General features: G+C 53.8%; 1 protein-coding gene across 1 annotated transcript in view; it reads right to left on the bottom strand.

The window, feature by feature from the left end:
- Positions 1 to 24,244, bottom strand: part of LOC111149489 (LDL receptor related protein 5) — a 138,888-nt gene that overhangs the window by 108,447 nt on the left and 6,197 nt on the right. Inside the window, exons 3-4 of the mRNA XM_022506587.1 lie at positions 4,487 to 4,845; positions 3,636 to 4,383 (exon numbers count right to left, since the gene is read on the bottom strand). Coding sequence (XP_022362295.1) covers positions 3,636 to 4,383; positions 4,487 to 4,845 — 1,107 coding nt within the window. The remainder of the gene's footprint in view (positions 1 to 3,635; positions 4,384 to 4,486; positions 4,846 to 24,244) is intronic.

The following is a 24,244-nucleotide window of genomic DNA, read 5'->3' on the forward strand; positions in this document are numbered from 1 at the left end:
TCAAGGCTAACAGGCACCCAAGGGGGACAAGCCAGCGCCAAACCTAGACTCCCAACAGGTCTCAGCACTCCTGGCCCTCCACTGGAGAAGACGTTCTCCAACTTGACTCTGACCGTGCCCTTCAGCACGCTGAAAAGACAACCTGAACACCTAGGGCAGGACCCCTTGGGTGTCCCTCCCACTGAACCCGGTCTTGGGGGAAGAGCCTCCTGGTCCCTCCTCCTGGACACTGGCTCACTGAACCCCACAAGCCAGACCCCACACCCCACTTTTGGATGACGAACGTGAGGCCAGGAGCTAGCAAACTGCTCCCCCGAGAAAGCAGAGACCAGATCGGAGCCACAGGCAGGACCCAGGGGGTTGGCTCCTGGCCAGACAGGCAGCTGCCTCAACAGGTCAGCGCTGGGACCCACGCTGTCCACAGGACAGCCCCCCGGCAGGCTTAAGTGTGTCGGCGAACCAGGGACACAGCCCCTGGCTCCCATCAGAGCCTCCCCGCGCTGAGAGCGTCTTAAGCAACGGTCCAAGAAATGGCATAAGCCACAACTGCTCAGTGTCTCTTGGGGCTGTGGCAATACTGAACACGGAGCGAAGCCCACCTCCCGGCATCCCTCCCCCTGGAGGCCAGCACCGGCCCTCGGCTTGTCCCCAGCCTTGGCCACCAGCTCTCAAGTCTCCAAACTGAGATGCAGATCTAAGGACAAATCTGTTTGCTCCCAGCCCAGCTTCCAACAGCTCCACCGTTGCAGACCCCACTCGGACAGCAGGGCCCGCAGCTCGTACCTGCGGAGCGGGCCCCAACTGAGGCCAATCCACAGACGGGTGAGTGGACCAGCGAAATGCACTCTGACCAGACGACGAGTACTGCTCAGCACACAATGGAGCAGGGACATATGCTACAGCATGGATGAACCTCGAAAACACGGAGGCTCAGTGACACAAGTGACAGAAGTGACAGAAGCCACCAGACACCAACGGCCTACGTCTCATGTGACTGCACGCACAGAAATGTCCAGAACAGCAAACCCCATTGAGCCCGAAAGCGGGCTGCTGGCAGGGGAATGGGAAGCTCTTGTTCAATGGGTGTGGGGTTTTATTTTGGGGAAACAGAAATGTCTGTCACTAGATTGAGTGGGTGGCGACACAGTACGGTGAAAGTACTCAACGCCGCAAACTGTATCCTTTCGAAAGGTTCATTTTAGATTATGTGATTTTCACCTCAATTTAAAAAAAAAATCAATTCATCACCTTTCACCTAGGAGAGGCCTGACGACTCCAGCCTACATTTCCTATCCTGTTTCCTAGTCCTGACTAAATTCTTCCAGAAGCTTCCATTGCCTTCCGGAGCACATCATGACTCTGCACGATCTGACCACCCGGTCGTTGAGGCCAAGACTCTGGGACTGTGAGGGAGAGACCCCGGAACCTACTGCTCCCACAACTGCACGAGCGGCTTCCGTGTGCCTGTCTTCGTATCGACACAGAGCGCCCTGACAGCCTCATCCGCCACCGCCATTCTGTCCCCACGCTTCATATGGAATCAGGGGCCAAAGAGTCACAGCAGCAAGGACAAGAGCTGACGGAGTGCCAGGCAGGCGTTAACTCACCGAGTGGGTGGTAGGAAGTACTATTAACCCATTTTGCAGAAGAGAAAACTGAAGCCCACAGGGTGAGCTTGGCCGGCCGAGCTCCTCCATGCAGCAAGCACCCCGGCTGACGTCAGCCCCTGGTACTCGGGCTCTGTCCCCACTGCTCATGACCTCAGGAGCCCCCACCAGGGTTGCAGCAGTCAGTGAGTCAGGACACTGGACCAGATATCCAAGGTCATGTGCGGAAGGAAAATCCAGATTGTGTAAAAAGCACTTTTGGACCTCAACGCACTGGACACGGAACAGCTTAAGTCCGTCAGCCAAAGTCAAATAGCTCCCGAGCAGGGAAACCCAGGCTGGGCTGACCCCAGAGTCGCCATCCTCAGCCCAGGCTGTGGGGACGAGCAGCCGTGCTGAGTCCTCCTCACCGACTGCACCCCTCCCCCCACCCCTCCCCCCACAGCAGTGTGCAAATTCTGCTAAATGCCTGAGCGGTGATACAGCGCGGCTGAAATTAAATGGGTTCCAAATGCGACAGGATCTCCACAGCAAATGTGGGATCATAGGGGCTGACGGGGTAAATTCTTGGATTTGAACAGGGAGGGTTAAAAGCACGTGGGCCCTGCTTTGAAAAACGGTGGGTGGGGGCCGCTCTCAGTGGACGCCACACAGCATTCAGCCACACAGCATTCAGTCATGAACTCAGCACCCACCTGCTGGGCCCTTCCAGTGGGCATCTGCAGGAACCACCCTCGGTAGGGGGACGGGGGGGGGGGGTCCTGGACAGGTGGTCCCATAGCAAGTGTTGTGGGGCCAGAGAGAGGGGAGAGGCCTGTGCCTGAGGAGCTGGAAAAGGCCAGTCCCAGCACCGGGACCACTAAAACAAAGGCATTTCCGTGGGCTCACAGCTTTAAATTGCAACAGGAAGCAATCAGGAAAAATAATTAGCTACCAGCTTACTGGCTCCACTCCGGACCACTGCGTAAATCTGACACAGAAATCAGGGGCACCAGCAAGCACAGTCGAAGCAGTTGTGCAGAAGGAATCCTCCCTCTCCTTCCATTTTAGGACTGGGTTGCCACATTGGCCCGTGCCGTTGACATGCTTCCTAATGTTAAAATAATCAGCTCTATTTTTGCCTCCTACACGACTGAACTCCACGGATGGGATTCCTTCTCCTTGGGGCCTCGAACCACGAAACGACAGGCATTCGACTCCAGCAACGTCACCCCAAAAGGTACAGGAAATCCAAAACAGCAGCAAAGTGAAAAGCAACACAGCCCGCTGAGAAACCCCACCTTTAAAACAAACATCTTCCAAAAAAAAAAAAAAACAAAAACCTTTTGCCTCTGTGATCCAGGCATTTCCGGAAAGAAAAGAAGCAGCGTTGGCCTAAACTACCCAGATACTGTTTTGTCGTCACCTTGTTTTGCTAGTATCAGACAAGGCCGAGAAATGTAAACACACTCCCCAGGGAGATAAATTTGAGGTGAACCCGCCAGCATTCTGGAGGCTTGGACTGGGAGGCAATGGGACCTGGGGAAACTATCCCCTCCATGCCCCCCCAAACCTCAATGAAGAGGCCGCAGCACTGGGAATGTGACCACAGTGCCTGGCCGGGACACCTCCCGGCAATGTCCCACACTGGAAATATTCAAGGAGACAGCTGTTTGCCTTAAAGAGGCCCAGACAAAGGGACCTGAGCCACCCACCACCGTCACCACCAGCACCACCTCCAAAAATCTGCTCCTAGCAGCAGAACAGCAGCCCAGGGAGCCCAGGGCTCTGTGGCCCTGTCCGGTTTGGCCAGCCACACTCCAGAAAAACAAAACACTCACGTCCGAAGAGAATGATTTAGGTAGCAAGAGATTTGCTTCAAAACCACATGGCAATCTCCAAATTAAAAGAACATGTGTAGCGTTTCACAGCGCGCTTAGGTTTCCTGAGTCCTCCTGACCTCAACTCCACCCCTTGGGACACACCAAAAGTTGGAGAGAAAGGTCCCCAGCCCTCGATCTCCCAAAGGGTGTGCACAAGGGAGGGCACCAGCGCGCCTCTCGACCACGCCGGGCTCTGCGACCACGTCACCCCGCGCGGCGGCCCCACGAGGCCCCCCCTGGCGTGGACACCGGCCCCGTGCCACCGCGGGGTGCTGGGTGGGAGCGGGGGGCCCGGGCGGCGAGACGGGTCCTCTGGGCACCTGGCAGGTGTCGGTCCGCTCGGAAGCCGACAGCCTCGCAGATGGCAGGGGGCCGCGCAACAGGCCAGGCCGCCGGTGCCCGATCTGAGAACTTTCTCCGCAACTTAAATCAGTTCTCGGGGCTGGCAGGCCGGCCGCGCGGCCATCGGAAACGGGCTCGAGGAGGAGTCCCCGACGAAGGGCGGCGAGGCCTGTCTCTGCGCCGAAAGTCCCCGCTCTGCGCCGGCCCGCGGCCCGGGGTCCCCACGGTCCCAGCGCGGCCTCTCCCGGCCGGCCACACGCGGCCGCACTCCGGAGCGCGCCCCGGGCCGCGGGCAGGTGAGGACCCGCCCGCGCCGCACCTGGCGGGGTCGGCGCCGCCCGCGCGCGCTCCTCGCCGGCCCGGGGCGCGGGACGGGGCCCAGCCTTCCCGGGAGGGGCCCGGGAGGGCGAGACAAAGGGCCCGCGCGCGGTCACCCCCCCCCGGGACGGCGGCGGGCGGGGGGAACGGCGGGCGCCCGCGGCGCGCGCCCCAACTCGCCCCCAACTTGCAAAGTCGCTTCCGCGCGCCGCGCACTTGGCCGCCGGGCCATTGTCCCTGCGGCCGGCGCCCACCTACCCGCGGCGGGGGCCAGGCTGCAGCAGAGCGCGAGCAGCAGCAGCCGCGGCGGCGCCGCCTCCATGTTGTCCGGGGCCGGGCGGGCCCGCGCGCGCTCACTCGGGCTCCATGGCGCGGCGGCGGCGGCGGCGGCGGCGGCTCCTCGCGCGGCTCCCGGCGCCTGCCGCCTCCCCTCCTCCGGCGCCGCGGACCAGGACGGCGGGGGAGGAGGGAGGAGGCGCGGGAGCGGAAGCCGCGCCGCGTCTCCGCCCCCCGCGCCGCCGCGCCCTCCCGCGGGCGCCCCCCGCAGCCGGCCCGCGGCCCTCCCCGCGCCCCCGCCTCCCTGGGGGGCTCCCCAGGGAGGCGGGGGCGCGGGGTCGGAGCTGGCTTGACGGCCCGCGGGGGAGGGGGGCTCCGGGGCCGATCGAGTCCCGGAAGCAGGTGTGTCACCTGTAGAGCGGCAAGGACCCGGCTTTTGCCTGCGGGGAAACTGAGGCACAGGGGGCGGGGCGTGGGAAGGGGGGCACACCGCGGGGCAATTCCTCGGTGGGAAGCCCGGAGCCAGGTGTGTGCACTTTCCCGCGACCGCAGCCACCCTGGCAGGGTCCGGTCGCTCGGGGCGGCCCCAAGACACCTGCTCTCACCGGTGAGGGCGCCCGGGAGGGCCGATGAGGATGACCGCGAGTCGGTCAGGGGCAGGGACAGAGGTGGATGATGAACAGAGGCAGACAGGAGCTGCCAGGCTGAGAGTGGTGGTGAGCTTGAGGTTAATTTTTTTTAACTAAATATATACCTTCTATGCTAGTTACATACAGTACACGAGCCCTGAGCAGTAGACACGCTGTTCTTCCAAATGCGCTTCTAGACCAGCTGAGGCAGAGAGCCCCTCGAGGATGTCAGACCTCACCTCTGGCTCATAAAGCAAGCATGGAACCGAGCACCCCCCTTCCTCCCGGCTCTGCGCCCAACGGAGCAGGCAGCCCCGCTCTGAACCCTCAGGACACAGGAGGGCCTGGGAGGGGGCAAAGCACTGGCTCTGGAACTGGTGGGCCCAAGGTCAAACCCTGGCTCTGCTGCTTCCTAGAACCGGGTGTGCCCTTGGGCAGATCTAAATATAACCTCTGGGGTAGTCTTTTCTCCCTTATAAAATAGGTATAGGGGTGCCTGCCTCCAGGTGCCAGAGAGCCAGCTGTAACTCACAAGAGCAACCCCATACTCCAGGATATGCACTTGACGCCCGCTTGAATCTTCGTGTATTTGGGACAGCTTTACAAAGCCAGTGGTCAGGCAGAAGTCTCTGTCCTCCTGGGGCTTATGTTCTAGAGAGGGAGACAAAAAAAAATAAAATACAAGAGACAGATTAATTTAAGACAGAAAAACAAAAACACCGTGAACAGACTACAAGGGAGGCCATGAAAAACAGATGGTGTTAGGCTGCAAAGTTTTGGGACATTGTGACTTAGGGAGGTGGGGACATGCTGGCCGCAACTCAGGACCAGGCACACTGTGGGGAGAGCAGTTCAAGCAGAGACAGCATCAAGGGTGAAGGCCTGGGCAGGGGCCCGCCTGGATGCTGGACTCGCGGGAGGAAGCCCAAAGGCCAAGGCCGCAGAAGCTGCGGGTCGGGGTGGAAGGGGGCAGTGCTGCAGTAGGAGAAGTGGACGGGCCTGGAAAACACGTCCAGAACTTATCACAAGAGCAACAGGAAATCATTATAGCGGTTTAAGTAGCAAAACCTGTTTCCTTGCTGTTCCTCACGCAGGCCCCATGCACGGGTCCAGGAGCCCATCCTGCTGCCTCTCCTGGGGCCAGATGCAGACTCCCAGTGCTTGTAGCCTCTCCACTACCAACACCTCTCCACCCTGATGGGTCTCCCACTTCCTGCCATGACCCCCCTCATCCTCCTCTCCCAGCATCCAGAGTGAGCCTGTTGAAACAAGATAGATCACGTTCCCTCTTCTGCTCAAGAATCTACTATGACTCCCATCTCAGAAGAGAGCCGGAGGCCTTATGGCACCTAAGGGCCTGATCCGGCCACATCTGTCCCTTTATCGCTCCGACTTCCTATTGCACTGTCCTTCCTCTTCCTTACCGGGCTCCAGCCACAGAGGTCCCCTTACTGGTCCTCAAACACACCAGACACACTCCTGCCTCAGGGCCTTTGCACTTGCTCTTCTCTCGGCTGGTAATTTTACCCCAGTTTTCCACCGGATTTATACCCTTACATCTTCATCTCCTCATCCAGGCCTCCCCTGACTCTCTTTTGAAAATAGTAAACCGCACCCCCTCCCTTACCCAGCCTGGCAGATACTTCCTGCTCCTTTTTTTTTGTTTTACTTTTCTCCTGGCTCTTACCAACATCTGACATACTGTTGACTCACTTTTCTGCCCTCCACTAGAATAGAATCTCTAGAGAACAGAGATTTTCATTTGTTTTGTTCTCTGTGTATCCCGAGTTTAGACTGGGAGACAGTAGGTGCTCAATAAATGTTTGTTGAATGACAGAATGAAGCGAAAAGCTCTGACTTAAGTTCATAGAAGGAGCACTCTGGCTGCTGAGTGGGGACAGGACAGGAGAGAAGAGGGGATATGGGAGACTGGTTAGCATATGGGTCCCATGGCAGCAGCCAGGAGAGATGGTGGCTTGGGCGGACAGGGTTGGGGGGCAGGAGGCTCCCGAATGGCGAAAAGGAACTGGGTTCAGCATGCTTTAGGAAAAGCTAATGAGACTGGCTAAAAGCGCTGGGGAAGAGCCCCAGGGCCTCTGCTAAGAGGACGCCTCCAACAGCAGCTGGTCCGAAGTTCGAATCAAGGTTCTCAGTCTGAGACGGAATAGAGGGGAATAGAGTACCCAGTTATACGAATGATTAAAAGGAAAATGAACCAGAGTAAAAAGGACACACAGACAGACATTGAGATTCTTGGTTCTCAAAGAGGGAGATGGAAAGCTTGACTCTCCAAATGGGAGAATTCAGAAGACGCTGTGCTGGGGAGGGGATGGCGGGGCCGGGGCTGCGGGCACGCCCCACGGTTTCCTGTGCTGACCCTGAGATGCGGAAGGTGAGGAGCCAGCAGAGACCACCCCCCTCCCAAGAAGGGAAGGACCGAGCCCCGGGTCTCAAAGCATCAGAGCAAGATCCTAGGTTGCCTGACTCCTATCAGAACTTTAGAAAAGTCATTTGCAGAGAACACAGGAGAATGAATCCCTATGTGATTCTGTAGGATTCCATCGTCACGAGGGCAGTAATTTTTAGACTCCTCACTCACATAAGAAGCAACCGGAGAACATGCTAAGCTCCCACTTCCCCCGAAGACTGCCTGTCACAGCTCGCCACCCCACCGACCTTGCCTCAGGCCTCCCACACGAAAGCGCTGGCTCTCAGTTCGTCCCTCAGATGCAAGTTCCGTCCCAGTGAGGTAACGGGCTTGGTACCTGTTGGATCTAATCGTTTCCGGGGACAGGGGCTCAACTGGGGTCCATTTAGGGCCCTTCAGAGGATGACATCTCAGCCCCGGGACACTTGGGGGAAAGTGCCTTTTTGGTTTTCCTCCCAAGCTGGAACATGCTGACTCTGGGGAGAATTATTCTGGGCACGAGTGCTCTCCTGACCGGCGGGTCTGGCCACTGTGATCAGAGGTGTGCTCTGGGGTCCCAGTGTTCCCGGGCTTTCCCAGCCACAGTCATCCTCCTGAGGGCTGCTCAGTAGAGTTGCGCGGTGGGAATGTTGCTGAGCCCCGCCAGCCTCTCCCCTGCACCGCTGACTCCCAGCCACCTGCACCGGGACAGATGAGGGATGGTGGCCACTGCTGGGTGGGGGTGGGCAGTGGAAGGCTTAGGTGGCAGCGGACATGGTGGCATGGAAACAGCTGAACTTCAGAGCCTCTGTATCCTCATTCGCACAATGGGATTGGTGCTGTCTGATCGACTTCTTATCTGCCGGTGCTGGCTTGAACCTCGAGTAAGAGGAGACACGGAAAAAATGCTATTTAGGCTTTAAAACCAGCCCAAATGTGGGTTGTGATTGACATGGGCCCCAGACAGGGCGGGACAGTGGACGTGCTGGCACCCACTCAGTGTTACCTCCCCACCTCGCCTGCTCCCTCGCATAGTTGTCACCAGCCCTGACCTTCCGCAGCCCTGAGCTTCAGGCCTCCTGAAGGTTCGCAGCCGTGTGAGCTGCGTCCTTGGGGACCGTGTTCTTGACCGAGGTGCACCAGGTTCTGGTCCACCTCGTTTTCTTTTCACTGCAGATTAAGAAGCTGTCGTTCCGGTTTCATTTTCCTTTTAAGGCACTTTAAAGATACATGTAGTGGGGGGGCGCCTGGGTGGCTCAGTGGGTTAAATCCTCTGCCTTCAGCTCGGGTCATGATCCCAGGGTCCTGGGATCGAGCCCCACATCCGGCTCTCCGCTTGGTGGGGAGTCTGCTTCCCCCTCTCTCTCTCTGCCTGCCTCTCTGCCTACTTGTGATCTCTCTCTCTGTCAAATAAATAATAAAATCTTTAAAAAAAAAAAAGATACCTGTAGTGGGTTGAATGGTGGCCCCCCTTCCCCAAAAAAGACATATCCCACATCCTAATCCCAGGAACCTGGGCACATTAGCTTACGTGCACAAAAGGTCTTCGCAGGTATCATTAAGTTAAGGATCACAAAATGAGGAGATCATTCTGGATTATCTGGGCAGACCCTAAGCCCAGTGACAGTTATCCTTACACCAGAAAGACAGAGGGTGACTTGAGACAGAAGAAGAGGAGAAAGAGAAGGAGCACCCTGTGTGACCACAGAGACAGAGGTGGGAGGGATGCGGCCACGAGCCCAGGAGCACCTGGAGCCCCCAGAAGGCCCAAGAGGCAGGAACGATCCTCCCGCAAAGCCTCAGAAGGGAACGCAGCCTGCTAACACCTGAGTCTCGGACTTCTGGCCTCCAGGGTGCGAGAGAAAATATTTCTGCTGTTTTAAGACCTCCAGCCTATGGTTTGCTACAGCAGACACAGGCCAGTAGTATGGATCCTAATTTTCTCAAACCCATTTTACAGGGAAGGAAACTGAGGTCAGAAAGGTAAGGGTTTGTCCAGGGTACCATCCCCGAACTGTCTTCAGACCATCAGGGTAAGGTCAAGGAGTTGCAACAGAAATGCCTGCAAAGCCTAAGCTGCTTGCTGTCTGCTCGCTCACAGACACATTTCCCACCCGTGCTCTGGGAAGTCATATGGTAATGCCTGTTCTGGAAAAATAAAGCCATGTTAAGAGGATCAAGGGATACCAAAGGCAACATCCGTTGGCAACCTCCGTTGACTGGGAGAAGGGAGGGAGTGAGCCTTGCAGCCAGCGGGGAAGGCCAGTGCAAAGGCCCAGAGGCACATTGAGGGGCCAGAGGAGCCAAGCAGGGAGAGCCAAGGTCAGAGAGGAGTGGGCCAGCTCTGTGGGGTCTTGGAGGCCTTCACCTCACTGAGTGAAGGGGCTCCCCAGAAGGCCAGGAGCAGAGGGAGCATAGGATCTGATTTCTGTGTTATGGAATCTCTCCGCTACTGTGTGGGAAATAGGCAGCAGGGGCAGGAGAGCTAGTGAAGGGGCCCCTGCAGGGATCCGAGCTCAAGGTGATGGGGACTAGATGGCAGCAGCGGAGACAATGAGAAGTTGTTGGATTCTGGGTCTCTCTGGGGAGAGAGGACATGCAGAGCAATATCGAGGCTGAGAGGAGTCAAGGATGCTGTCAAAGCGTTTGGCCCGAGCCCCTGGAAGGCTGGGCGGCCATTCATTGAGATGGTGTTGCTGAATGAAAGGCAAGAGACTGGAGGCTCAGGGTGTGGCGTCCTGCCGTGAACTCCTCTAGCTATTGACTTCCCAGAGGAGGAGTAGAATGGAAGGGTCTGGGATTCAGGGAGGGGGGCTGGGGTGGGCATAGCAACGCGGGAATCGTCAGTGTTAAGGCCAGGATCCTGGAGAAGCATCCAAGCCGAAAAGGGTCCAAGATGGCTCATGGGGGCCTCCAAGCTCAGAGGTGAGGGGACTAGGACAAAGGGGCTCCCAGAAGCCAGGGGAGAAAGTGAGTGGAGGGCCAGGGCCAAGTCTGGCTGCTGCCCAGATGAGCATCCTGGGGTGAAGACTCGCACCCTGGACTCAGCAGATGGTGGTTGTCTGTGACCTTGAGGAGCCATTTGGAAACGCACAGCGGCGCACATGCACCTGACTTTTCCCCAGCGCTGGGCAGGCAGCGCACACTCAATAGAACACGGAGGACTCCCCGGTGGGGGCAGAAAGCACCTGGGCCCTCGCACCTCGGTGGAAACTGAGGCAGCTGCCACACCTCTCTGGTCACTCTCAGGTGCAGTAAGGTCCTTGGGTCATTTCTGGTCCCCAAAACAGCATTGGTTAGCAGCTGCAATTCCAGCGGTGGCTTAACGATCAAAACTAAAGTTTGTTCAAAGTCATTTCTTCTCCCTTCCTCCAGCTGGACTGGGCTGGGGGCAGGGGAGCCCCAGCATGAGAGGGCCAGCTGGCCTCTGCTCTCCTTCTCAAGGCTGGAGCAGGGGAGGGAGGGACACGGGGGAGGGAAAGGGCAGGGGCGGGAGTGGGGGGAGGGGGCAATTGAAGGAAGGACAGGCATCCCTGTGACCAAGCTGGGCGCCTGTAGGTTTGGGGATTCCAAATGTTGATTCTTTCCCTCTTGGGGTCTTTGTGGACACCTTGGCTATTTCTCAGATGCCGTCTGACCCCTGGACACATGACTGCCCAGTTCCGTGGCTGGCCAGGCAGGTACAGCTGCCTTGACCTTTAATTCATCAGGCACAGAGCAAGACCATGGGGACCTGGGGCAAAAGCACAAAGCAGGTCCTGCACTGTGCCTGCCACCTAAAAGTTGAAAATCCCTCTTGAACACATCGATGTTGGATTTTTTTTTAAGATTATTTATTTATTTATTTGACAGACAGAGATCACAAGTAGGCAGAGTGGCAGGCAGAGAGAGAGGAGGAAGCAGGCTCCCTGCTGAGCAGAGAGCCCGATGTGGGGCTCAATCCCAGGACCCTGGGATCATGACCTGAGCCGAAGGCAGCGGCTTTAACCCACTGAGCCACCCAGGCGCCCCGATTTTTTTTTTTTAAATAGAGGGATTTTCCTAAATAAAAAGAGACAAAAGAGATATCCCGGCTGATATATCCTGCTTAAAAAAATAATTTTGGGGACACCTGGGTGGCTCAGTTGGTTAAGCCGCTGCCTTCGGCTCAGGTCATGATCGCAGGGTCCTGGGATCGAGTCCTACATCGGGCTTCTTGCTCAGCAGGGAGCCTGCCTGTCTCTCTGCCTCTGCCTGCCGCTCTGCCTGCTGGTGTTCTCTCTCTCTCTCTGACAAATAAATAAATAAATAAAATCTTAAAAAAAATAATTTTGATGATATTAAAAATTATGAGCATCTTTTAAAGATTTTATTTACTTAATTGAGAGAAAGACAGAGCGAGCAAGAGAGAGAGGGTGCACGAGCAGGGGGAGGGGCAGAGGGAGAAACAGACTCCCTGCTGAGCGGGCAGCCCTATGCGAGCGGAACCAAGAGTGGGACGCATGACCAATGGAGCCACCCGGGCTCCCCATAAACATTTTTTTAGTTTTGACAAACTGTGTTTGTAGGAGAATTTTCCTAGGAGATCTCTTCCAAACTATTCAGTGGAGAAACACCATATGTCCTCAATATTTATATTTCCGGCAAATGTAGCAACAAAACCTTAGCAAATTTAGAATCTGGGTAGTAAAATTCTGGGTGGTCACTGAAAAAAAAGTTAGAAATGAGACTATGAAACATGGAATGTTCCGTCCTCCCGGACATCAGTTCTGTCCTTCCTAACATCAGGAAGGCAGTGCCGCGTAGAATCGTCTGGATTCAAGGGAGTCCTGTGTTGGAATCTGGTAGCAAGAGTCAGGTGAGCTCACCTGACCTCTGCCCCAGGTGACATCAGCAGGTGGGAGGGTGGGTCTGAGGGAGCCCAGCACACAGCCCGGACTCCGAGCCCTGTGTTGCTGGAGCAGGGATCCAGGGTCCAAGGTGGGGTGGGGGCACTCCTCCTGCCAGGCTAATCCCCTTCCTTTCTCAGACCACCTCTCCTTCCCCAGGAACTCACCTCCCGCCAGGACCCCTCCTGACACTGCCCCTCTCCCAGCTCTACCCTGCTCAGCTTCAACCCAGAGCGAGGGTTTGCCCTCTCAAGAAAGCACAACCCAGGCTCACCACTCCCCTGCATTCTCTCTTCTCTGTCCCCTCAGCTGTCAAGACACTCCAGCCCACCATCCACACACACCACCTCACGTCCTCACCTCCCGCTCCCTCAATCCTGTCCCTGCCGTGATCTTCCCATCGCCAGCCCCAAAGGCCATTCCTACTGTCTCTTGCTTCTAGATTCTGTGACTTCCTCCACCCCAGGTCTCCCTCCTATGCTTCCTTAAGTCCCCTCCAACTCCCCTTCAGTGGCCCCCCTCTCCCAGTCCCAGCCCCTCCTGACCACGCACTCCCTGCTGCAGGCCTGGCCCCCCACCCTGCAACTTTTCTCCATCTCCACTGCTAGCTACGGCTCCCAGGCTCTCCCCACCACAGTCTGGTCATCAGCACCACCAGCCTGATGGTCCTGAAAGGCCCATCTGACCGTGGCCTCCCTACACATCAACCCTCTATGGTTCCCCAGTGCCCCATGGCTCTTGCTTCTGCCAGGTCCCAGGTCTGGAGCATCTTCTCCTGCCGGCATCCATCCCCTACCTGCCAGCAAGGCACAGATTCTCCAGGTTGGTCACAGTCCTCCCAGGCCCTGGCTCTCTGGGTCTAGTGGCTGTCCTTTTGCCAGTGTGATAGTCACTGGGTAAGGCCAACAGGTTCAGACAGGGACAGGGGAAGGGCAAAGAGAAAGTAGGTTCTGCAGAAACTCCACATGGGGGAGGCCCCCACCAGCCATCACTGAGGATGAACCGGGTGAACTTTGCCCTCACTGAGGGTCAGCTGGGACAGGCAGCCCTGGAGAGGCTGTGTGCCCCTGGTAGGAGACAGGGTGTGTGCTTGGAATGCTGACTCTCAGGTCTGGGGCCAGGCATAACTGATTTCTGGGGTGCGGAGGGGAAGGGGATCTGTAGGTAGGCAGGCTGTGGGGGCAAGGACCCAGACAGGGGATCCCCCCGAGGAGGGCTTTGCACTGCTGGAATACTGTGCATTGTCCCCTCGGGGCGCTCCAGGAGCCCAGTCAGGGGCTCAGCCCCTCCCTTCCTGGAGGACACACTCCCTCCCAGTAGAATCCTGGGATGTGGACACCCTGGGAGCCGTGACAAGGGAAGTCATGGAAGCACTCAGGGAAGGAGGCTTTGCCTGGACCAGGTGGAGGAGGGCGTGAGTCTCAAGGCTGAGGGCACACCCAGGGGGTCTTGTGTCCCTACTAGTCCCAGAAAGTCCCCTCTGTCCCCCTGCTGAGGTCTCAGAACAGCAGCCCCTAGGCCCTGGTGGGAGTGGCCTCAGCAGGTCAGCAGCAGAGCCGGGCCTGGCACTGCTGGAGCGTCAGGGTGGCCAGGACGAGGAACCCTCACGAAGCTGGTGAGGGAGACCCTGGGCTTGATTGCTCCTCCCTGGGCCTTGGCCTCAGCCCTTATCGGGTGCAGGAGGTGAAGCTGAGAGCCTGGGGTTGGGGATACCTGGCCATGGGGGACGTGCCTCCCGCCAGTGTCCCCTCCCAGGCCAGGATCATACGTCCTTCCTGTTTTCCTGTGATTCTCTGACCAAAGATCACAGCGGGCAGTGGACAAGGGCACCGAGCACCTTTGATGGGCGGCCCCTGGTTTTCATTCAACAAAGCTCTGCAGACTTCGTATGGTCCTGTTTTCTCCCTTCGAGGAGGAAGCGGACCTCAGGCCTTCTCGCTGATCTCCCTGTGCCAGAGGCTGCAGGGCGAGCTCTCCAGGAGCCCCGCGGAGCTCCTATCAGCCTCCTAAGAGCCTTTCAAGGAAGGTCTCATTTATGCCCATTTTGCAGAGGGGGAACTGAGGCCAGGGCCAAGGTGGGTGACTTGACTGAGGTTCCTCAGTGACCAAGGGATGGGACTGCAGACTCCGTTATTTCTCCTCTCCACAAGGCTCTTCGTCCTTTCTGGCGAGAAGCAGCCGGGGCCAGGGAGGGCTGACAGAGGTGTCCCGGGGCTCTGGGCGCTCCGGGTCCTCCGGCCTGCAGTCAGCCATGCGGCCAGGAGGGGGCAGCAGCCTCCTGCCCGGCCTGGCTCTTCCGGGAGGTGGGGGAACCAGCGAAACCGCTCTTGCGAAGGCGGACCCGCCCCCCACCAAAGAAACCACAGCACGCCAGATGCTGTCATGATAAGAGGAAAGAACGCGGGCTCGCTGATCGGTGGACGCTGCTGGAATGCCCGCTTGGGCAAGCTGTTGAACCCCCCTCCCTGGGGTCCTCAGTTTTCTAGTCTGTGCTAATGGGGGTAATCGTAGCCGCTGGCTGGGCTGTGTTGGGGACTGAGATCACCAGGTTGCCAGACCTGGAAAAATCTTGCCTGAAAGCCTCAGGTTCCCATTAGTGACTAAAGGGGTGTGGCAGAAAGAATGCTCCAGAAAAAAAAAGAGAGAGAGAGAGAGACAGAGAGAGAGAGAGCAGAGGAGGAAAAAAAAGAAAAAACAACAGCACACATAAGCATGTATGTGAAGATGACTCTTTTTTTTTTAAAGATTTTTATTAATGTATTTGAGAGAGAGAGAGAGAGAGAACATGGGGGGGGGGGCATCCAGAGGGAGAAGCAGACTCCCTGCTGAGCAAGGAGCCCAATGCAGGACTCGATCCTGGGATCCCAGGATCACGACCCGAGCCGAAGTCTGTCGCCCAACCAACCAAGCCACCCCGGTGCCTCAGAGATAACATTTTTTAAAAAACATGATCTCTACACCGAACACGGGGCTCCAACTTAAGAGTCACAGGCTCATCCAACGGAGCCAGGCCGGTGGCCCCGAGATGACATTTTTTTTTTAAGATTTTTATTTATTTATTTGACAGACAGAGATCACTTGTAGGCAGAGAGGCAGGCAGAGACAGAGAGAGAGAGAGGAGGAAGCAGGCTCCCCACCAAGCAGAGAGCCCGACGCAGGGCTCGATCCCAGGACCCCGGGATCACAACCCAAGCAGAAGGCAGAGGCTTTAACCCACTGAGCCCCCCGAGATGACATTTTTACTGCAAAATTATGGTCAGAAGCTTCTGTTTCTGGCAGAATGACAGGCTAGATATCCAGAGGGCACCTCTTGATACAGAACATGTAAAAATACTGAAACAGGGCGCCTGGATTATAGCAGGAATGTAAACACTGATGATACTAGGGAATTATTATTCTAAATTTTTGGTGTGTGAATACAGATGTCGCAGCTCTATTTTTTAAAGAGCTGTCATTGTTTGGAGACTCGTACCCAAGTATTCAGATGGAAGAGCCTAGTGTCTAGAATTTGCTTCAAAACCATACTGAGAGGGGCACCTGGGTGGCTCAGTGGGTTAAAGCCTCTGCCTTCGGCTCAGGTCATGATCTCAGGGTCCTGGGATCAAGCCCCACATCGGGCTCTCTGCTCAGCAGGGAGCCTGCTTCTGCTTCTCCCTCTGCCTGCCTCTCTGCCTACTACTGATCTCTGCCTGTCAAATAAATAAATAAAATCCTTAAAAAAAATAAATAAAGCGGTCCCCATCGGTACTGCTCCACAGAGCCTGATAAAAAGGAAACTCAGGAGCAAATGCGCTTCAGACCAAGCCCACAGAGGCTTCCCGCCAATGAAGCGAAGGAGCACACGGAGCACGTCGGGAAATGAGCCACCATGAGCAAGTGCCAGCAAGAAGAGCAAACTGTGGTCCAGAGCCGTGAGGGCTGCAGACCCTCAAGTTCCAGAGCAAGTTTGGTCGCGAACCATTAAAAAAAAAAAAAAAAAGCCTCTTCGATTGTTTGAAAAAATAAAATAGGGGGCGCCTGGGTGGCTCAGTCAGTTAAGCATCTGTCTCTTGATTTCGGCTCAGGTCATGATCTCAGGGTCGTGAGATCGAGCCTCACGTAGGGCTCTATGCTGAGTGGGGAGCCTGCTTCAGATTCTCTCTCTCCCTCTGCCCCTCCCCCTGCTTGTGTGCTCTTGTCTCTCAATAAATAAATAAAATCTTAACAAAAAAAGAAAACAGGATATTGAAAATATGACAAAGAAGCAAGAAATCGTCATATTTTCAGAGAAATTACAGAAAAGGACTAAAGAAGAATTCCAGAAATAAAAATGATCATTGCAGCTGGGAACCGAGGGGCCAGGTTAAGTGGTGAGTGTTGTGGAGACAGATGGGAGAGATTGCCCGGAGTGAAGTCAGAGAGACAAACAGGTAAAAAGGAAGTTAGCTCCACGTTTCTGGTGGGAACATGCAATGGTGTGTTCTACGCTGTTTCTACCGGAAAACACTCTGGAAGATCCTCCAAAGGTTATACCCAGCACCACCACGTTCCCAGGCATCTACTCAAGAGAAATGAATGGAAAAATCCACATGAAAACGTGCACAGTGGGGTTATTCCTGATAGCCCCAAAGTAGAAGCAACCCAAATCATTAGGTATCGATATTGTATTGTATCGATAAATCCAGAATGTGATTTATCGATACAAGGGGATATTATTTGGCAATAAAACAGGGAGGAATCTCGAAACTGTTATGCTGAAGGAAAGAAGCCAGGCACAAAAGACCACATGTTGCATGATTCCGTTTATTTGAAACAGCCGGGAGAGGCAAATCCGCAGACACAAAGCAGGTTAAAGGCTGCCAAGAGTGGGAAGATGGGAGGATGGAGAGTGGCTGCTGATGGCCGTGGGGTTTCTTCTCAGGGTGACGAAATGTTCTAGCGTCAGTTGAAGGGATGGTTGCACAACCCTGTGAACGCATGAAAAATTATCACATTCTTCACTTGAAATAGGTGACCTGTGTGGTATGTGAATCATAGCTCAACAAAGATTTTTGTAAACGAGAGGAAGGGACACGGGGTTAGGGGGCAGGTAAGTAGACCTCGCAGAGCACCAGCCTGAAGAAGGAAAAGCCACAGAGGGGCAGAGGCTCTACTCATTGGGCTAATGGTTCAGAGTTTGCAGAAGTTTAAACGAGTGATCGCGGACCCGAAGTCCTCGGACTCAGAAAACTCAGGGAATCCCAAGCAGGAATTTTATTTATTTTATTTTATTTTTTCAGATTTTATTTACTTATTTGTCAGAGAGAGAGCGAGAGCGAGAGAGAGAGAGGGAGAGCACATGCAGGGGGAGCAGCAGGCAGAGGGAGAAGGAGGTTCCCCACTGGGCAAGGAGCCTGAAGTGGGGCTCGATCCCAGAGCCCTAGGATCATGACCTGAGCTGAAGGCAGACACTTAACCGACTGAGCCACCCAGGCATCCTTATTTTATTATTTTTTATTTATTATTTTATCATTTATTATTTTTGTATTATTTGTATATTTTATATAATGTTATAAAAATTTTATTAAAATATTTTATATTTATATTTATATATTTTATATATTATTTTTAATAATAAATGTGTTCCCTGCATGTTTATTTTAAGATGTTATTTATTTATGATTGGTTTATGTGAGAGAGAATGAGAGAGCATGAGTGGGGAGAGAAGCAGATGGGGAAGCAGACTCCCCGCTGAGCAGGGAGCCCAATGCAGGGCTCGATCCCGGGACCCCAGGATCATGACCTGAACCAAAGGCAGATGCTTAACTGACTGAGCCACCAGGTGCCCAGCAAACAGGATTTTTTTTAAAAAGAAAGGAAAAGAAAAAAAGAAATCCACACCTAGACACATTCAGGCCCAGTCAAGAGACAGAAATCACATAGTCATTGAACAAGGAAAGTTTATGCTAAAGAAAAATTAACAGGGAGGGGAGTGAGGGGGATGGGGGAGCAAGAAGTTCCAAAGAACACAGGAGCAGCAGATACAAGGACTGAGACAAAGGGCCCAGCAAAGATGTTCCCCGGGCGGAGATCCAGCCCTCAACCAAGAGGGCAGAAGATGCCGGAGAGGTCACCGAGGTGTGGTGCCAGCAGCACTTCCTGGAAACCCACCCTTGAGTGCCAGGAAAGCCTGTCGCGGTGAGGTGTCCGACTGGTGGCCCTCCTGGAGGAAGCTGCCCAGGGAAGCAGGGCAGGAACACACAGAAGCAGGACAAGCAATGGGTCCTCTGCCCCCTGCCCAAGAGCCAAACCGCAGGACAGAAGAAAGAGCTCCCAAAGGTCGACAAAGGGAAGGCAGAATGCACATGGGCCAGTGCCCGCCAGCCCGGCATCGGGGTGGGGGGCAGCAGCGGGGGAGGACCTCAGAGCAGAAACACCTGCACGGCGCATCCCAGACCCTGCACAACCATCTTAGAGCTCGGGGCCAAGGAAAACCGTTTTCCGACAGAACCAAGAGCGTTGGCCAACGCACCCTCAGAAGAGACGCTGCTTGAACACGTTCTTAGGGGAAAGGGAGGCAACAAAAGTGGGAAACATTTGGTTAAAACAAAATAAATGTACGCAGTAGTGGTAATGTCCGCTGTGTGTGTGGGAGGAAGCCACGTGAGCCTGAGAAACCGTAGGAAAGCATTGTGGGTTTCTTCGTTTTTCTCACTTGTGTAGACAAGTGTGGACCCACGGGTATCGGGTTTATTCTTTGGGTCCTAATCGCGTACTGCCCTTCTTTATTTTGTGAGACCAGCTGTTGCAGTGCTGGTCATGGAAGTTCTGTTCTTGGCTCCTGTCCCTGTAACGAACGTGACCCGCCCCCCGTGCTTCCCTAATGTCTGGCCCCATAAATATTCCGGGACCATCTTCAATTTTCCCTGCCCCAGAGCTAAAATCATCCGTTCTCCCAGGAGCCCTGGCTCTTTTGATGAGAGAACGGTATTTAGAAACCAAGATCTGAGTACTAAGTCTGTTTCATCTTGTTTTTTAATTTTTAATTTATTTACTTATTTATTTATAGAGAGAGAAGATGCACACCTGCAGGGTGGGAAGGGGCAGAGAGAGAATCCGAAGCAGACTCCATGCCCAGCGTGGAGCCCAACAGGGGGCTGGATCCCACGACCCTGAGATCATGACCTGAGTCAAAATCAAGAGTCATATGCTTAACCAGCTGAACCACCTAGGCGCCCCTATATTTTAATTATTTTATTTTTTTTAAGATTATTTCTTTATTTATTTGACAGACAGAGATCACAAGCAGGCAGAGAGGCAGGCAGAGAGAGATGGAGAAGCAGGCTCCCTGCCAAGCAGAGAGCCCGATGCGGGACTCGATCCCAGGACCCCGGGATCATGACCCAAGCAGAAGGCAGAGGCTTTAACCCACTGAGCCACCCACTGAGCCTGATTTTAAATTTTTTCTACCTTGGGTTTTCTATCTATTTAATCATATTAGCTACCAAAGAGAGAGAGTTTTACTCCTTCTTTTCCAATATGTTTGTGTATTACTTCCTAAGCATCTGCCTTCGGCTCAGGTCATGATCCCAAGTACCCAGGATCAAGTCCTGCATTGGGCTCCTTGCTCAGTGAGGAGCCTGGTTCTCCCTCTGCCTGCCGCTCCCCCTACTTGTGCTCTCTCTCTCTCTCTGACAAATAAATAAAATCTTAAAAAAAAAAGTCAGATACCTAACGGACTAAGCCACCCAGGCGTCCCCAGATTTCTGTAGTTCTACCTACTGTTCTTTTTCCATTCCAGGAGCCCCTGTGGGATGTCACCTCACATCTAATCCTGTCTTCATAGGCTTATCTGGGCTGGAACAGTCTCTCGGACTGTCCTTGCTTCGGCTCACCTGGACAGTTTCCAGAAGCACTGGTCACAAGTCTGTACATAGAACGTCTCTCCTTTGGAGTCTTTCCCCTCATGATTAGACAGGGTTTAGGGGCTTGGGGGAGGAAGGCCACAGAGGTTCATCACGTCACATGAAGGGAACGTCAGCATGACTGGCTTACCACCGTTCATGCTGACCTTGACAGCCTGGCTGAGGTGTGTGAGATTTCCCCACGGCAAAGTCACTCACTCCCTGTTTCCACACTGTGCTTTTTGGAACGAAATCCCTCGGGGCAGCCCACAGATAAGGAAGGACGAGGTTCTCCACCTCCCCAACAGTGGGCCCATCTGTATAAGTTATTTAGAATTCTGTGGGGTGCCTGGGTGGCTCAGTGGGTTAAGCCTCTGCCTTCGGCTCCCGTCATGATCTCAGGGTCCTGGGATCGAGCCCCACATCAGGCTCTCTGCTCAGCGGGAAACCTGCCCACCCCCACCGCCTGCCTCTCTGCCTACTTGTGATCTCTGTCAATAAATAAATAAATAATCTTAATTTAAAAAAAAAAAGAATTCTTCTGCATGGGACACTGAACTCTCCGCCCCCCATCATGGCCCGCTCCTATGTACCTACCAGCTATCTACTCATATCACTCGTGGGTATTTATTTTATACTTAGGGCTTAGTTCAATACTATTTTACTTGTTTTCTTGCTCAAATTTCTTCAGCTGCAGTCACTGGAAACCCCTTCGGTGGGCTCCTGTGCTCCTTTGACAAACACCCTCCATTAGGGGCACTGTATAATTATTTGCATTCTTTTCAAGCATTTCCCTACTTGTTGACTCTAAAGGTCCTTCGGGATTATCTGGTGTATTCCCTGCCCAGCCCTAGAGTCAATCACTTCACCAGTTCTCCAGAGAACCTTATTCCTTTTACAAAGAGTGGTATTTAGGGGCACCTGGGTGGCTCAATGGGTTAAGCATCTGACTCTTGATCTCAACTCTGGTCTCGATCTCAGGGTCATGAGTTCAAACTCTGTGTTGGGCTCCATGCTGCGTGTGGAGCCTACTTAAAAAAAAAAAAAGAAAAAAAAGGAGGGTATTTAGAAACCAAGATCAAGGGCAAGGTGCATCTTTTTTTTTTTTTAATGTTGATTGTCTTGGGCTTTCTAGCTGTTTAACCATTTCAGCTAAAAAGAGAGAGAGGGAGAGAGAGAAAGAGGATGATTTAACTAACTTCCCCCTACATTTATACATATTTTTTCATTCTTCTTTTAACTGCGTCTTTTATTTTGTTCTCATTTTTAAACTGGAAATACAGTCACATGGAATTCATGAGATACAAAAGAGTAATTGCATTTTATATGCAGTTTTTATCTTTTTTTTTTTCACCTGATACTATGTCCCGGGCACCTCCCCATATTCTTCGCAGTTCTTCGCAGGCTGGTGGGGGCCAGCGCTGTTACTCCTGTCATCCCTACCCCATTTCTAACCCCCTTTCCCTTCTGGAAGTTCCATCCTTTGCGGCAGAGGCCTTCTAGATCTGACTTGCAGATCTCTGCTCTCTTTCGTGTCAATTTCCATTTTCACTATAATTTTGCTTTCTGTTCTCGGCTTTCCATCTGATCTTTCAGAAGGTTCTCACCTGTGACTATTGTTTTTTCATATTTCCTCTTTTGAATTGTTAATGTTGGAAATGATGTCTTTTTGGTTTGGGGAAACTGTACATGGCCTATGTGCGCCCACTGTGAGGCTCCTGTTAGACTCTCCCAGGCTCTTCTGTGAGCTCTGACTCCATGGAAGCCCCCTTGTGTGGCTTGCCCTCACTCTCTGGAGGCACTGAAGTCCACAAGCCGACTGCCATTGATTTCTTCGCCACTGCAAATGTGCAGGTTCCTCTGGCTTCTGATAGGGCAGGCTTTAGAGTTCTGCAGTGCACCCTAACAGACCCCCCCCACACACACCCTTCCTCCCCTGGGACTGAAGCACTCGTTCCCTGGCGGCTTGGAGCGCGGGTGGCCAGCTGCTCTCAGGGGAGCCCTCCCGAACTTGATCTTGGACAGTGGAAGCTGCCTGTCCCAAGGTCATGGCCCCTTCCTGGGGCAGCTGCATTCAGTGACTGGCAGATGTCGGGGCATAAAGGCTCAGCCCCAGCCCCTCGTCCCCCTGCAGAGAGCCCTGTAGAATGACCTGAGGCTGTGCTCTGGCCCCATCTCAGTCCGGAGGCTTCTTTTGTCTATTTCTGCATCCTGCACTTCCCCATGGGTGTCCGTCCCAAAAACCTGCGCGATAAACCTCTTGCACTTGAACCCAGGCATCTCCGAGTCTGACTTCCAGGGAACCTAACTGCAAACATGTCTCTTGGGCAGCAGAAAGCCCACACGTAGTGGACGACAAGGGAGCCTTTGTTCGAGGGGCCTGGCTGCAAAGCACTCAGCAAGCCGGGCCCTCCGCAGAGCTGTGCTGGGCAGGGCACTGTCTTTTCCCAGCTGCAAAGCTGAGGCTACTGAGTCAAGCTTGCTACAGCAAAGAAGTTAACCACCATCGCTCGTGGTTAGCAGCAACTCAGCCAGGCCGAAGGGCGGGAAGGTTCTATTGCGGGGAAGGGGAGGCTCCAGGTGTGCCCTGATTGGAGGCTGCTGGCCTGGGAAGTTGTAGGCAGACTGCCTAGAAGTGGGCCGTCCTACGTGACTGGCGAGGGGAGCATACTTGGCTTCCCGTGGTTGGCCTTCAGTGAAAGCAGGGACAACAATTATGGAGATGGGCAGTTGTTAATAAAATCCTGGCCATACCGGGCTGGTTGTTACGAGAGTGATGTTTACCTTCCTGCATTGTTGCTAGAGATCTCGGTGTGGCTGCCTGCAAGTCTGACTTCGAGCAGGCTCCTTTCCTGGGTCATGATCTCACTGTCAACGGTTTGAGCCCTGCACCAGGTTCCGGCTTGGTATGGAATCACCTGTAGAGTCTTCCTCCCTCCCCTTCTGTCCCTTCTCCTGCTCATGCTTTCTCTCTTTCAAATAAATAAATAAATAAATAAATACAAACTTAAAAATAAACTGATATGCACCTAATAACATAGCCTTTTAGTAAGTAAAGCAAAAATGGATAGAACACCAAGGAGAAATGGAAAAGCTATAATTCACAGGATAGTTTAACCCTTCTCTCTCACTAATTGACAGAACAAGTAGACAAAGAATCAGTAAGGATATAGGAGATTTGGAAAACATAAATAGCGAACAGCTTGATTTACGGGTATAGAGCACTGAAGATCACACATTTTTTTCAGGCACACTCAGAACATTTGTGCAAAGTGACCATATCCTGTACCATAAAGCAGTTCCAGCAAATCTCAAGGGACGAAATACTATAGCACATTCTCTCTGACCGCAGCACAATTCATCTAGAAACCAAAGCAAAACAAAAAGTTGGGAAATCCCTATTTGCTGGGAAATGAAGAAACACACATTCAAGTAACAAATGGATCCAAGGAATAATTCAGACAGGAATTGAGAAATAATTTGAACAAAAAAAAAATAATAAGAATACTATATCCCAAAACTGTGGGGTACAGTGAAAGCAGCACAGAGAGGGCATTTTTAGTCTCATACACATATCTAGAAAAAAAGACAAGGTGGAGCATTAACGGAATAAATATCCAACTCAGGAAGTTAGATGAGAACCCAAGTGTTGGAGTGTTAATGGGAAGACGCCAGTAGAGAGGGACAGGTGCATCAGATGGAAGGGGAATTGTTGGCTGGCGGTCCTGAGTTCTACAGAAAACACTGGAGATCAGGTGAGGAGATCATCTTCCACAGGAGGGAACTCCTCTTCCGTCTTAATAGGAAGGGAGAAGGAAAGGGTGGCTGTGGGCCAGGCCTGCCTGTGTGCCGGCGGAGAGAGTGAGTATGGGGCTTTGAAGAGGGTGGAAGGAAGTAGACGCAAAGGGCCTCCCAGGAAAGTGTGGGAGTTCTGGCAGCCCAGAGGGCCCTGCCAAGGCTGGACACCATGGATCTTCTTCAGCACCCAGGTGTAGACAGGAAAGAGGTAGACTGCTGGACTCATCCAGGGACTTGGTGTTGCCATATGGGCATGTTGAAGAACACGGAAGTTG

This window comes from Enhydra lutris, unplaced genomic scaffold (assembly GCF_002288905.1).
Source record: "Enhydra lutris kenyoni isolate GAN:26980312 unplaced genomic scaffold, ASM228890v2 scaffoldscaffold22, whole genome shotgun sequence".
NCBI classification, from domain to species: domain Eukaryota; kingdom Metazoa; phylum Chordata; class Mammalia; order Carnivora; family Mustelidae; genus Enhydra; species Enhydra lutris.